Raw genomic sequence first — 15,130 nt, 5'->3', positions numbered from 1 at the left:
GTGACAGTCTGTCATCTTTAAATAACGTTTCAAATTTACAGCTCTTTTAGGCTGCCGCTGAGATCCCGGCTCCCGCTACTCTGTTCCTGCCTTGGCAGAGTTGAGACACTGTTCTGCCAGCTCGGAGAGGGCTGAGAAAGAGCCCAGAGTAGTAAGATCTCCTCGGCCAATGGCATTAGAGAAGGGCGTCGGTCCAGAGAGAACCGAGGGGAGGGGTCCGGATTTCTATCCTGTGCCCACGCGCATTGCCGCGTGGGCATTTCCGCCCCAGCTGTGTTCGAAGATGTTGCTTTCCTCTTTGTGACGTACGTTGGGAGGGTAACAGTGCTGCCCTCGGGGCCTGGATACATTATCTACTTACCCAATGTCCTGTCTGTGTCCGTTTCGTGAATACTGACTTTTTCGCCGACAACACATGCCGTGGCTGATTTTACGTAAACAGCGCTGAACTGGGCAGCAAAGGCTTGTTCTGGCTTGTTCTGCGCTGCACGTGAGACACTTGTGAAGGGAATACCTAGAAACATGGAACCTTCGAGGAATTTTTAAAAATACAAATATGGAACCTTCGAGGAATTTGTTAAAATACAAATATTTAATTGAAGATACATTTGCTATTTAATTGAAGATAGATGTCGTACTTTGTGGTTTGTAGCAATGAGGGTGTTTCTTTATTGTGTGCCCTCCCTAACTTTGTATCTTCAGAACAAAAGAAGTAAGCACATGCTTGCGTTAATCAAAATAAAAATGCTAAAATGAAGCACAGGAAGCGAGGATGACGTTTCCCGAGGGGGCTCACGTGGGAGCAGGGCTGCTTTTTCACTTCTAATAAATGCTTGGACCAGCTGATTTCCAGGAGTTCGCAGGCACTTTCAGTTTCGATGCAGTGTTGTGCAGCCCTCGCAGGGGCATGGGGGATGGCAGTAGGGGGACAACACCCAGCAGGCAGACAAACGCAGCGTCGCACACAAACCTCTGCACACCAGCGCCGACGGCACAGACTGCAGGTAAGTCCGCAGCACAACCACCCTGCATGCAGTTAATATCTTAAAAAGTGCTGCTGTGTAGAAAATGAACTGCCACGGTTCCCTTTTCTAAATAGTCGCATCTTAAAGTTCTGTTAGGCTCCGTTTTGAAGGCTTCGGTTGAATTGTTCTTTTTGTTGTTGTTGCTTGGCACCAGTGAAACAGGACGTGCCTCTCTGTCTCACAGGCAGCATCCCCGTTGCCTGTTGTCATTCTTAGCGCTTGTAGTTCGCTGCAGTATAGGGGAGGGGGGGGGGGTCGCTGTACAAGTGTTTCTGATTATGACTGCACTTTTGTTACTGTATTGTTTTCGCTATGTTTACTATACATAGGCTTGTGTACCCGCACATACGTGTGTCACTGCACACTGTATACAGTGATGCTACTCATTTATTGTAGCGAGTGTTGTTCTGCACACACCCCTGCGTTTGTGTACACCCACATACTCGCTCGGGTGGTGGTAGACACATTTCTTTTAATACACCATTATTTGCGCACTTGTGCTACAGTGCTTACAATAATTTTGAACAGATGTGCGATTGGTTCTGTACACGGATTTCTACTCCTGTACACAAACACACCAGTTTAACATCTTTTATTTTAGACATGCTATTGCATAGACGCCTATTTATTTACACTCAGACCCAAGCACACAAACAAACACCCATGTTTGTGTTTTCCTGTGCACTTTATTGTTTTTCTGTAAACATGCTTGGGTTGTAATTTACATGTTAGACCTGGCCCTTTTTACAGGGTTATCATAAAACATTTTGCCTTCCTCCTGTATTTTTTTCTGGCCTTTTTTTTGTTGGATTTGTGACTTTAGGCACTTTACCACTGCTGATCAGTGCTAAAGTGCACGTGCTCTCTCCTTTATACATGGTATAATTAGTTTACACTTGTTTGGCATATTTAATGTTCCTGTAAGTCCCTTTGTTGAAAAGTTGGGTATTGGAGGGGCAAATGTAGGTCTAAATAATTAAGGCACAACACATAATAAAAATCGAACACCAATTTATAAAAATAGGACACATTTTTATCTCCAAAATGACACCCAAACGACAAAAATTCAATGTAGAGAACCAGAGATATGAATTTTCAAAGATTTAATAAAATATAGCACTTAGAAGATTATAGCACCATTTTGTGATACCTGCTTGCGATAGACCGGGCGAAAGTCAAAGTTTCAGGCCGGGCGCGATGGAGCCCTGAGCGGCTACAGCTCGCCGCAGGTCCCGGTCTCAGTTTCTACCTTCACTCTTAGAAACTTTTGTCGAGCTTTTCTTCTCGAGGCACCTCAAGCTACCAGTCAGTCCGGATTTAGTGAGGGTTCTCCGGCTTGACTTGTGACGATGTCCCGGTCAACTTCCCTGGAGCGGACGTAGAAAATTTTCAAGATCGCTTCAACGGGGCAACCCAGAAATCTAGGCCAGCACGCGGTGGAAGGCATGCGGCTTGGCTTTCGAGGTGGCTCCTGGTCATCTTTTCTACGATCGGACTTAGAAACTTTTCTGGAGCTTTTTCTCGAGGGGTCCCGCGATGCTCGTCATGTAGCCGGATCCGGTGAGGGTTCGCCGGCTTCCGTTTTCTTCTAGTCCTGGTCAATCTCTGGAAGTTGGAGCGATGGATCTTTTAGCGGGACAAACCTGGTTGGCTTGGCCGGCTCGCGGTTGAAGGCAGGCGGCCCAGCTGGCCAGGTTGAGTCGGTCCCTCTATGGAGCTTTTTTTCAAAGTTGCTCCAAAGTTCTCCAAACTTCTTGAACTTTTTCCTGAAGTTCCTAAAGTGGTCCCAAAGTGTCTCAAACTCACTCCAAGGGTCTGGAAGCTCCAAGATGGTCCTTGAAAGTTGAGGACGTCAGTTCCCACAATCCACTGGTACAAAACCCTTAGAGATCCACTGATGGTTCTCCAAGGTGTAGATTTCGTTGGTGGCGTTCCAAATGAGCTCTTTTAACCTGTAGCTTTCAGGGAGTCGACTCTTTAGTTCTTTTCCAACAAGATACTTCACAGGGCTGTCGTTTCAGATGGTGCAGTCTTCAGAGGTCAGGCCTTAGAAATCTTTGCACAATGTCTTGCTTCACTAAGTTTAAAGCAGTAGATCTGGAGGCCTCTGCCCCTCTCAGCTACTTATTCCAAGGTCTCTGGGTCAAGCAGGAGGTCACTTCTGACCAATGGGAGCAGGGTAACTCCTCAAAGATATGACCACATCCTGTAGAGTGTGGCATTATTTTGGAAGAACATAGTTTACGACACCTCCCCCTGGCCTGGCATTCCTATGGAACGGCACACTACTCGGCCAGCAGAGCTGGTTAATCCCAGGGGCTCTTTATCATATGTTCAAGGCAGCCTGGCTAATCCATTTAACTCTGACCAATCAGTGCAGACCACCGGAAGTCTGAATTTGGACTTACAAACAAGAAAGTCTTATAACTTCTGTATGTACACTTTAGGAGAAATACAACAATATGATATTGTTTGATTTATTAATACCATTCTGGAAAGTCTTTGAATGGTATTTCTAGCCCTCTCCTATCAAGAGTTATTAATCAATAAATTCCTACCATGTTAACCTATATAATGGGATTTGCAATGAGAAAAATGACTTTGTCCATTTTTCCAGCCCCAGGACTTACAAAAACATATTTTATAAGTACTTGTCTTATATCTACAGGACCCCACCCCATGTGCAACTAGGGGAGACTTTAGGGGTTCTGAATATGTAGAAATATTGCAGATCCTCCCTCCACAGTGCTCCTAGCATCAAAGTCAAATTTGAGCAGCACTTTATCACAACGTAGGGAGTGAAATGTGAAATTTCACTTTACCCAGGGTTAGAAAAGCTCATTTTATAAGAGTGTACCTTGTAAATTACTGATCCCTCACCACTGGGATACCCAGGGGACATCCTGGGGGTCCCTAAGATGCCAAAACATTGTATGTTATCCATTATTTAGTGCCCCCAACAACAAAGTCGAGTTTGGGCACAATTTACTTTTTCAAAGCAATCCTGGCACCCAGGGCTGTTTTTAAACTGATCTCAGGCTTCAGCAGTGCACACATGCAGGAGCAATAAAAGGCTGCTGGCCTCTAAACAGCAATGCCCCAGGGTACTGGGGACTTCTAGGTAGTTTCAATCCCCCTGCCGTATTATATACTAAGGGCCTATAGGGGAGGTCATGCCAATCACAGGGCTTCCCCAACATACCATTGTGTACCTTAGTGTATGTGGGTGTTTTATCTATATTCTATATTCTAATGTGTCTCTTTCAGCATAGCATTCCATAGCATAGAACTGGCCCTGGGCATGGTTAGGCAGAGCCCAGGGTCAGCCAAAATAAGTTACCACCAGTACCATTCAGCAAAAAGTTGGGGGGTGCCCAGGGCACAGGATGACTTTGCAACACCCTTGTACAGTGGTATTCTATATACCCAGGGCCTGTAAATTAAATTCTACTAGTGGGTCGACATCGCTGCTTGCACCACCCACAGAAGTAGCCTTTCAAACCTGTCTCAGGCCTCTGCCACCTACATGTGTAGTTTCCTGCCACACTGACTTGGCATTCAAAGCGCTTGCCAAGTCTGGCACCCCCTTTTTATTACATATAGGTCATCCCTAAGGTAGCCCCTAGGAAGCGCTATAGGCTGGGTGCTGTGTAAATAAAAGGTAGGACATATGCCTTCATTTTGTGGCATGTCCTGGTAGTGACACACCGCCTATTTTGTTTCTCACTGTTATTAGGCTGCACCTCCCATAGGTTTGCATTGGGAATGACCTGATATGTGTTTCAGTGGGAATTTTCAATATCAAAGGGGTAGCATTGCCTTGTTTGGTATGGTGGTGATACAGCCTGCTCATTGGTGAAAGCGTATTTTTTATAACTATTTTAGAAATTCCACATCTCTAAAGTGGGCATTTCTATGTGCTTAGATTATGTTTGTTCACAATGCTGTCTCCGCCCCCCTGTAGTGTGTCAGGAGCCAGACCTGGGGATTGAATAGAGGTGTTTTACACTTCCAAAGTTGTTTGAATTTACCTCCAGAACAAAGACTTTGTGAGTATAAGTACAGTGGCTTTGACCCCATGTTTTTAGACACTGCATGGGACTTGTAAGTAGATGCTGCTGGCTCTACATACTGCACCAGAGGATTTCTGTGCTGCCAGGAAGAACTGCCATTGGACTGGCTTGGTTTGTTGTGCTGACCTGCTAGAGAGACTGCCCCATTTCTGAAAGAACCAGTGTGCTGGCTTGCTGACTGCCTCTCTGCTCTTGTGCCCCGTAGTTGTTCTCCAGGGACTGGTTGTCTTCTTCCCCCTTACCCCTGTTCATTTGGAGGCCTGGGGATTCCCCCTGTTGGTCCCAACCTGTGCCAAGAAAGAAGTATGTGGTGAGTACTTCCGGTTTCTTCTGCCTCATCTGGTGCCAAAATAGTATTGTGTGGTCTGCGCTTCTTTGAAGTGGGCAGCCCGATCCACCGGCTGGCGTGTATTGCAACTGCGAGCCGTGACTGTCTGGTCTCTGCTATGTAAACGGTGCGTGGGGAGCGCTGTTCGTCGCACCATATGCTGCTCTTACTCACAGGACCAGAGCATGTTCGGCGCTCCTTAGGTTCACCAATTGCGCTGGTCAGAGCACTGATGTGCTGCCTAGACGGAGAACCATTCCCACGAGCACCGAGGAGGGCCATGCTAGTTCGGCCCTCCCATTGCTGTGGTAACAAGAGGCACAGCTGTTGCAGTTCTGCTGACTGGCCAACCTCGTAGGGAAACCGATTGCCAGGGACCGACCCAACACAGCTCTGAGGAAGGAATTTCAGTACTGCCTCACCTAGATGCCGGGAGGGTGCCCATTGCCCTGTGAACCACCTTAAGTCGGAAAGGGACTGAGTCTCACTGCTGCTCAGTGCGACTATTGGGAACGAGGTTGCCGCATGCCTACAAGAGGGTGCCCCCTCGCCCTGAAGTCCTACCTAGAAGGGGACTGCAGTGTGTGTTTATTAACTGCACCATACGTTTGTGGGCAGCTGCAGTGGTGAGGTAAGCATGGGGAGGTCTGGGCGAAGTCTCCCCTCATTTGCCCTGCAATTGGTTATCCCCCTTCTTTCATGGGATGTGCGTAACGGGGAGGAACACATACACTGGGGGCCCTTATTTCTTGATGGTGGCCTTACGAGGGGAGGCCCTGATTGAAACTTGCCACATATTAGGTAAATTAATAATAATAATAATAATAATAATAATAATAATAATAAAACCATTTGTAGAGCGCCTGGTTACACTCAAAACAGTGTGTCCCAACGCTGTGGATACAATCGGCCCCAGAGAGCCCACCACTGAAAAGAGCAAGCACATGCTCTCATATGCGAGGGAAGAGATGGGTCTTTAACTTTAGGCGAAACCTCATCTCAGATGGTTCCATTCGTAGTTCAATGGGGAGTTTGTTCCAGTGACTAGCCGCCAGATAACGAAATGATCGGCCTCCCATTCTTGCCCTAATGAAGCGGGGCACTGTGAACAACATGAGATTTCGTTTAGGGCGGTGAATGGTTAGGAGCTTTTTCAAATAGGACGGTCCTTTCTCATGGGCTATGCGATGGGAGATGCATAATGCTTTAAATAAAATATGCTCTCTGATGGGTAGCCAGTGTAACTTCGCTAAAGCTTGCTTCCCTGATGCTTTTCTCGGGAGATTCAGCACCAAACGTGCAGCCGCATTTTGGACTCTTTGTAGCTGCTTTAGCCCCTTCTGACTAAGACCAATAAACAGAGCATTTCCATATTCTAAGTGTGGGGTAACTAGGGCGTGAATCAAGGATTTCCTAGTATTGATGGGCAGGAGATCTAGTACCTTCTGTAAGGTTTTGAGAATTGCATAACACCTGCCTGTCACTTTTGTGATATGCTTCCCAAACGAAAGCTCTGAATCCAACAGGACTCCTAAGTTCTTTGCTGTTTCTGTCAGGGCAGGGATCTGACCTAATTCTGCCTGCCACCAAGCTGATGACCATATGGAAGGGGTTCTCCCAATTATTAGCACCTCTGTCTTATCCCCATGAAGACGTAGACAGTTATTGTTCATCCAACTTGCCACTGTTGTCAGGCAGGTGGAAAAGTTTACAGCAGCCTCACTCTGGCCCTGGGTAAGGGTGATCATTAGTTGCGTATCATCGGCGTAGGTAATGATATCTACACCAAATGATTCCACTATGCGGGCAAGGGGTTCCATATAAAGGTTGAATAATGTTGGGCTCAAACTAGAGCCCTGTGGAACCCCATGCTTCAGCTGTCTAGACGAAGATTTGAATGGGGGGCAGTGGACTTGAAAGCTTTTATTCTCCAGAAAAGACTTTATCCACTCGTAGGCTGATCCTACCACTCCTAACTCTGACAGCCGTGTCAGCAGCGTGGTGTGCGAGACGGTGTCAAATGCCCCACTTAGATCTAAAAGTACCAACCATGCTTACCTACATTACTGTATCCCTGGTAGTAGGTGCACAGTTGCTCCTGCTGCCTTCATGTTAGATCGGCAAGCCATCTGTTCTATTGTAGCCAGACCACGAGGATTGCCGTAACTCCGCTAGTAGGAGCACAAGGGATCCTGCCTGTATGTGGTTATTGTTTCTTCTGTGGTTATAGCGTTAACAAGTACTGAGGACGATATGTGGTGACGCATGAGGAGTCATGTGATTTATTACCTTTACCTGCATTTTATGCCGTGAGGGTATGATGTATGTCATTTTGGGCCACCTAATGACATGATAACGAGTATCATTTCAGAATATGCATATTATGTAGAGTGATGGTGTTTTCATGACATGTGCAACCTGTAAGTATTTACTTTATTGCACTACCTGTGATGTTATGACAATTGCCTAGTTGGCTAAGTGATTTATGTAATTGTGGTCTAAATGTTATATACAATATATGAGATATTGTTATATACTACTCTGTGGAGTCTCTTTTGTGGTGTATTTGTTACGTTGCTGGTGTGTGTGTGTGTTTGTGTGTGTTGCGCAAACACTATACACATTGCCTCTGGGATAAGCCTGACTGCTCTGCTAGGCCCCCAAGGGGGTGAGCAGGGGTTATCTTGGGTGTGTAGCTTCCTTCCTCTGACTAGAGTGGGGAGTTCTCCCTGCTTTAGGTACATACCGTAACCAACCAGAAACCCCATTTCTAACAGTACACAAAAGATTTGGGCAGTGAGCCTGTTTTACGGTCTGCTAGGGCCAGTTTCTAGGTCGAGTCTAGGCAGCGCATGCTTTGCGAGGCATGCTGTAGCCAGAATATGGACTTCTAGGACCTCCAATCTTTTTCTATTGGCTCCTCCTACTGTCCTTCATAAATTCTGGCTTTTGATTCTTGAAATGCCTTACTAGTCATTTCATTTGCACTTTTGTAACATCCCTCTGTTACTTGTGCTCTTACTCTTCATGCTTTCGGAGCACTCTTTTATTTGTTAGCCTGCCTCTGCTCTTGTAATGATAAGTGGTTGTGTTTACTTCATGCACCAACTTGTTTTAAATTGGACCAAGTACTTCTCATCAGTGGTCATGTTTTTTCATTTTCAATGCGGTGTCCGCTTCACTATCGCCATGCTTTATCTGGTTTTAGTACACTTTGTGTTGATCTCATCAATGGTTGTGTTTTGTTTTTATCCTCAACGTGGCGCCCGCTTCCTGATCACCGCGCTTTATTTGGATTTAGAGCATATTTTTTTTATGTCAAACGTATTTATGGTGTACTTTGCTATTACTAGAACTACTTCGTTTTTGCAAGCCAGTAGGTGGCAATATGTAGAATGCTTTCCTCAATTTTATTCATGTAAAGAAATTAATGTACTTTCTTCATCTGCAAACTTTATGCCTCTTGGCTTTTAAATTTCAGATTTACATTATAGCCGCAATTCATGTCAGCAATTTCTTTGTGCCTCTTTCAAAGCTTTATTTTATTTTATTTATTTACAGAGTTTTGTAGAGTGCGAACAAGATCCTTACGGATATCAGAGCGCTTTACACACAGATGGGATACAAGAACAGAGGAATAATAATTAAACAAGTCATTTAGTGCAAGGATGCGCAAATGGTTAACAATAGAGTCAAGGCAAGGTAGTGACGCTGAATAGGTGGTCAGGCTGGAAATAGTCATGCGATGAGAGATAATGAGTCACCAGATTTCTTTAGTGTATATTCAAGTGAGTTTAGATAAGAGGAGTGATTTTATTTCTTTTTTGAAGGATGCCATGGATGAGATGAGTCTGATTTCTGGAGGGCGGGCATTCCAGATCCTGGGTGCCATCCCTGAGAAGGAGCGTTTATATGTTTTTTTCTTGTGGAATCTTTGAGGTTTCAAAAGAAGATTTTCTGTGCTTCTTGTGGTTCTTGAGCCACCCGAGATTGTCAGTTTCCGAGCGAGGTAACTGGGTGAGTTGTGGTGTATAGCCTTGTGTGTCATGCATGCGATTTTCAGGTGTATTCTAGCTTCGTATGGCAGCCAGTTCAAGGATTTTAGGTCGGGAGTGATGTGAGAGAGTTTTTTTGAGCCAGTGATGAGTCTTGCTGCAGCATTAATAGAGGCTCTTAGGGGTGCGGTTGTCGATGTAGGGAGGCCACAGAGGGCGACACTTCCATAGTCTACTCGAGGGATAACTAGGGCTTGGACTGCAGACCTGAAGTCATTGGCTGGGAGGAAGGGTTTCAGCTTCTTCTGGATATTCGGATCTGAGTGCCGCTGTTAGCAGTTCCAATTTGACATCACATTCTGAGGTATATGAGTCAAATGCTGAGTCAGCTTCCGGTCAATAGGTGTCTAATTGCTTCATAGCAATTACAGTGGCGCAATAAAACCCTCGGAGCCCCAGCCCACCGCAGTGCTGGGGTTGGAGGGATGGCGGGTGGGGGGGAGCTCTGGGGCCCACCTGCGGTACTGGCTGGTCACTGGTCTGAAAGCTCTGGACTTGGGCCCGGAGCATGGGGGCCCCCTGCATGCACTTTACAGAGGGGCCCTCAAGTTCCTTTATGACACTGACCAGTTGAGCTGTTTTAGATGAAGGGCAACATTGTATCGGCAGTGCAAACAAGTTCGCACATGACATGGATTTGTGGAAAGAAGCTAATATAGTGGACCCAAAAAGGCAAAGTAAAATTATCAAGACATATACAAAATATGATTATGTCATATAATACTGTTCGTCTGGTAATAAAATAAGTATCCACCCAAATGATAACCATACAGTAACTTTTACATATATGAGCAGCGCTACAAATACACTTTCTATTTAAACTTTACAAAATGACAAGGTTCGTATGGTGTGTTACATAGTGTTGAGATCTTTTCTTTTAAATAAATTCTCTTCTAGGTATCCTACAAACTACTTAACACTGCCCTGCCAGACTACTTCCCGCTAATGACCTGTTATTCATGGTAGAAAAAACGTGCATCAGATGCCTCTAACGGGCAAATGTTTTCATTTTTTAAGCCTTAGACTATCTTTGCCATGAAAACCAATTGCCATGTTTTGAAAGCCACACCTACGACTAGCTGTAAAGATCTGTGTTGCTGCTCACACGTGCAAATGTGTGTTTTGTTTCTGTGTAAACGTTGCATGAATTGCTCTGAATCGCCAGCCCTAAAACTTCACATAAAGACTGGAACCGACTTGGCAACCTCCCAATCTATTTGATGTACATTTCACGCTACATTTGCTATAACGTTTGTGTCTCTGGTGCCTAAGCCAAAATAAACTGTCTTAAACTAAATAGCAACCGGTCCCCTGCATAGCCACAAAACATCAGCATTTAGTGTTTGTAAACTTGCTCTCTCTTTTCACTTTACACGGCGTTACTTTAGAAAAGGGAATTTAAAGTGAGAGAAGCCGTGTTGGAAAGTTGCCTTTGTCACTTTTTATATCGACATTCCATTATTTATTTTTCTGAGGACGAAAGCTTACAATGTGCATCATTACGATATTATGCCTTTTCATTATATATTCTGGCCCTGCTGCAACTTTTATGCTATCCAGCCACTCGCACATTACGTCTTACTGCCACAAAAGGCTAGGGCCGGCTTTGCCTGCTGCCATTGTGTAACAAGAGGCTTCACGGCACTTGGCGTGTATATCTGTGCCTTTGCTTGCTACTTACATGGATGTATGACCCACTTACACCACTCATAATCCATATTTCGTGTCTCATTTCTGGTTGTGTTTACCAGCGTCCTGTTGGACGTGGTTGGGTGTGGTTGTTTTCTACATCAATATGATATTTTTAGCTTAATCTGTAGTTTCAGTGGCTGTGCAAGCGAGAAGTTGGCTATTCAATGCCTAAAGCAAAAAACACAGCCAACCCACATATAAAAGCCTACTGTGTTCTGGATAATATGCTGCATTTCTAAACACTTATGAGGTGTAAAAGGCAAGACCTGTTGGCTAAGCCAATGCTTGTTTTCTGTTGATTTCCCTGATATTAAAACAAACATTGTCTGCAGCAAGCTCAAATCCATGCTGTCTTCCATACATTGCAAACACTTGTACAGAGTTTCTATACAAGTTCAAAACTGCCCCAATTTGAAAACATAGGCAATTTTTTAGGTGTTTAATTCACTAACAGGGTCCATTCTTATTTTGGTGCGCAGGCTTATTCTTTGCCCCAGTGCACACACTTGTGTTTCACCATACATAGTAGTGGTTCTGTAAGCATGTGGTTTGGGATATTGAAATTGCGTTTCTGTTTATTTTGCGTACACTTTCACGTATTTTACACTGAGCATTTTTATTCCTAAGCATGGATGAGTGCCTGTCGCTAGATATTTACCAATGTTTAGAGCAGTGCGTTTACAATGATGTGATTGGTCAACTGTGGTTGATGCTAACTCCAACCCAATGTTAGAGAAATTTGTAAAATTGACAGTCCTAAGTCAAAATTTACAGTTGAAATATAAGCAACATTTTATTTCTTTCTAGTTAGGCGATTTATTGTTACAATGGTGCATTTCTCCAACCAAGTGACGTGCGGGCTTGTTTAAGGAATACAATCTGTGGTCCTCTTAAATAATAATCTTATTTTTAACAATAGGGACCCCAGGGGTTTATTATTGAATTATTTCCAGAGCTTATTATTGAATTATTTCCAGAGCCTCACGCGCTCAGAGAAAAGCATGGATGCAAGGATGTGTCACCAACACACGTCTGGGGCTGCCCTTGGGCGTAAACAAACTCTCTCTGAATTAATCTCCAGTGGCCTCATGGCTTAAGTTTCAGCTGACAAGAAATGGCTCTAAGTGTGAAACTAAAACTAAACTGCCCCTATCGTATGAGTCATACAAGTGCTTAGTAAAGAGTAAAACAAACAATAGGTGCAGGCGAAAAGCTAACAGATCCTGAGGCAGAGGGAGAACCGCACACAAAGCGCCTTCCAGGAGACAGAAGCTTTTCCAAAGAAGGGACAAAAAGGGGAGTTTTCGGGCTTTTTGACCTAGTTCTGGCTGCGCTTTGATAAGTCAATAGGAAACATTGAGAAGGCAAGCCAGCATGGAGCCTCCTGCTATTCCAGCAAATCAGGCCACCTCAGCGCCTGGATACCCTCACGGGGGGGCAGGCAGCGCTCTACAAAGCCACCCTACATTACATTATATCACACGTAAGGGGAGAGCGGAACTCACCCAGCAGGCAGGTACCGGTAACCATGGGTCCTTCTTCAAGAACATCAGTGGAGACAGGAAATGCAGGTATGTCCTCATCTATGTATGTTCATGTTTGTATGTAAGTGTTTTTGAAATTTATAGCTTGTGTTGGTCACCCACAGTCTTTTGAGGCTGTAGAATAGGCCTCCATAGCGTTTACAGCAGGCGCTATGGTGGATAAAGCTATGTTTTCAGAAACCACTTACATTTCAATAGCTTTGCCTCTTCATGAAGATGTGTTTGGGAAAGTATTCCACAGCCTTGGTGCCGCCACTGAGAATGCTCTCCCACCTGTGAGCTTTTTCATAAACACTGAGGGGCAGATTTATAAGCCCCCTGCGCCTCTTTTACGCCGCCGTTGCGTCACTTTTGTGATGCAGCGGCGGTGCAAAAGATGTGCCATGGTGCGGGGTATTTACAACGTGACGCATCTCCCAAATGCATCACGTTGTAAAGCCCTGCGCCAGAAGGAGGCGTTCCATCCCAGGGGGTGGGGGGCGTTCCGGTGCAGGAACGCCTCCCAAAAGTGGCTGAGTGAAATCTACAAGATTTCACTCAGTTATTTTTGGGCCCATGCTGCGTCAAAACCCTGCGCCTGCTTGAAGCAGGTGTAAGGATTGGCGCAGCATTGTGGAGATAGGGCACCCCAGAGCATTGCTGGAGCTACGTCGTGCTTTTAACGCAACTCCAGCAATGCGCCGCTTTATGGCACAGATGTATCCCTGCTGATATGCAGGGATGTGCCAACTATTGTAAATCTGCCCCTGAATCTTTCACAGTGACTGAGGAGGCTGAATGCAGAAGTCGAATGGGATGGGACAACTTGGAGCGCAGTGTTCCTGAGGACGGTCTGCTACCAGCAGTCGTCTTATGACCTGGGCATGAAGGTTTATATTTACTGCACTCTGATGCAGAAGCCACCGAAGTGCCACTGGGCCACCCACTTTTAATGTATTCTTTCTTTATTTCGGCATAAATTTTGCCATAAAAGATTTGCACAACAATACATTTCATTTATAAAACATTTCAATTCTCAGTTGTTATCCATTCGTTATAAATAAAGGAATTGTGCCAAATAAAATTGTTACAGTTACAAGAAGCATAAAAACAGAACAACATGCCTATCTGATTCGTTGTACTAAAACAAGAGTCTTAAAAGTACACAAGGCCTCCGCTTTATCCTTATAACTTTAAACCTTTTTTCCTACGGACAAAATAGATAGAATGGAGAAATCTACTGGCGCTGAATACTATGGTTTGAGTTGTATCAGATTTAATTATTCTAAGTGCCATCTTACATGACCTAATACCCAAAAGATTACACAAAGGTTTAATCCACTTTCTTCTGGCCAGCACATAGGCTGGGCAAAAGAAAAGGATATGCAGGTCGTCCTCCTTGTGATTGCCCTCACACATAGTACAGGTTTCACTTGCCATTGCGGTGTCACCGTTACTTTTCCTGGACCAATGCGCCAAAGTAGAGTTAGTCATAAGGTTCCCGTACCTAAATTTCATAAATAGGGTTTTGACGAGTGGGGGCTCAACTTCATCAAGGAAAGCCTCGAATAGGGGCTCATCCTTGAAGGTTAAGAAATTGCTGACTAAAGTCCCACAACTGTTCCCATTGGTTAATTGGTTATTGATGAAACCCCAGAAAGCCTTTTTCACCATGTTTTTTTAATTTGACGGTAATCTTTCGGGGCATTCCCAAAATTGGGGAAGACCTATTTTAATAAACCACATTCTAATATGTTTAAGCCAGACAATGGAATTGGTGCATCTAAACACATTGGGGCCGATTAGGATGGCGGTTTTTCCGCATCCTCCGGGCCGGCGGAAGTGTCCGCCGGCCTGGAGGATGCGGAAAAACCGCTGCGGAGCCTCCAAAGACCCACCGCCAAATTAGGATGGCTGGTGGGTCTGGAATTCCGTCCGCCGCTTTTCCGCCGCGGTCGGCTTCCGACCGTGGCGGAAAAGCTATAACATGGCAGGCGGTGTCTATGAGACACCGTCCGCCATATTAGGATGTTCGTGAATACATGCTTTTCCACGGCGGCTTTTCCGCCATGGAAAAGCATACGGACATTCACTTTGGGGGCCCGTTGCGGGCCCCCTGGGTGAATGGGGGGTGGGGGGTGCACATGGGGGGTACCTATGGTACCCCCCTGCATTTGCGTGCACAAAGCAGCAGGCACCGTGCGGTGCCGGCCGCTTTGTGCATGTAAATGTAAAACATGCTTTTTTAACATTGCGGCGGGTGCAGCTTGAAGCTGCACCCGCCGCAATGTTAAATATAGAGGATGTGACCGCCACCCTGGCGGTCACATCCTAATCAGCACGGAGGGAACGCCGCAGCCCCTGCGGACGTTCCCTCCTCCTCAAGGGTGGCGGACGGACGCAAGTCCGTCCGCCATCCTAATCGGCCCCATTA

The 15,130-nt window shown here is 45.4% G+C and overlaps 1 protein-coding gene across 4 annotated transcripts in view; it reads left to right on the top strand.

The window, feature by feature from the left end:
- The first annotated feature begins 244 nt into the window (after positions 1-244).
- Positions 245-15,130, top strand: part of LOC144770723 (lens fiber membrane intrinsic protein-like) — a 162,832-nt gene continuing 147,946 nt past the window's right edge. For 2 of the 4 annotated variants that reach the window (XM_078655458.1, XM_078655456.1), the window contains exon 1: positions 12,389-12,744. In XM_078655458.1, the coding sequence (XP_078511584.1) occupies positions 12,702-12,744 (43 nt within the window). In that variant the 5' untranslated portion in view covers positions 12,389-12,701. Of the gene's footprint in view, positions 1,005-12,388; positions 12,745-15,130 lie in introns of those variants that run through there. The other 2 variants (XM_078655455.1, XM_078655457.1) reach the window with 2 other exon arrangements.

This window comes from Lissotriton helveticus, chromosome 7 (genome assembly GCF_964261635.1).
Source record: "Lissotriton helveticus chromosome 7, aLisHel1.1, whole genome shotgun sequence".
NCBI lineage: Eukaryota > Metazoa > Chordata > Amphibia > Caudata > Salamandridae > Lissotriton > Lissotriton helveticus.
This window is presented reverse-complemented; position numbering and strand designations above follow the sequence as displayed.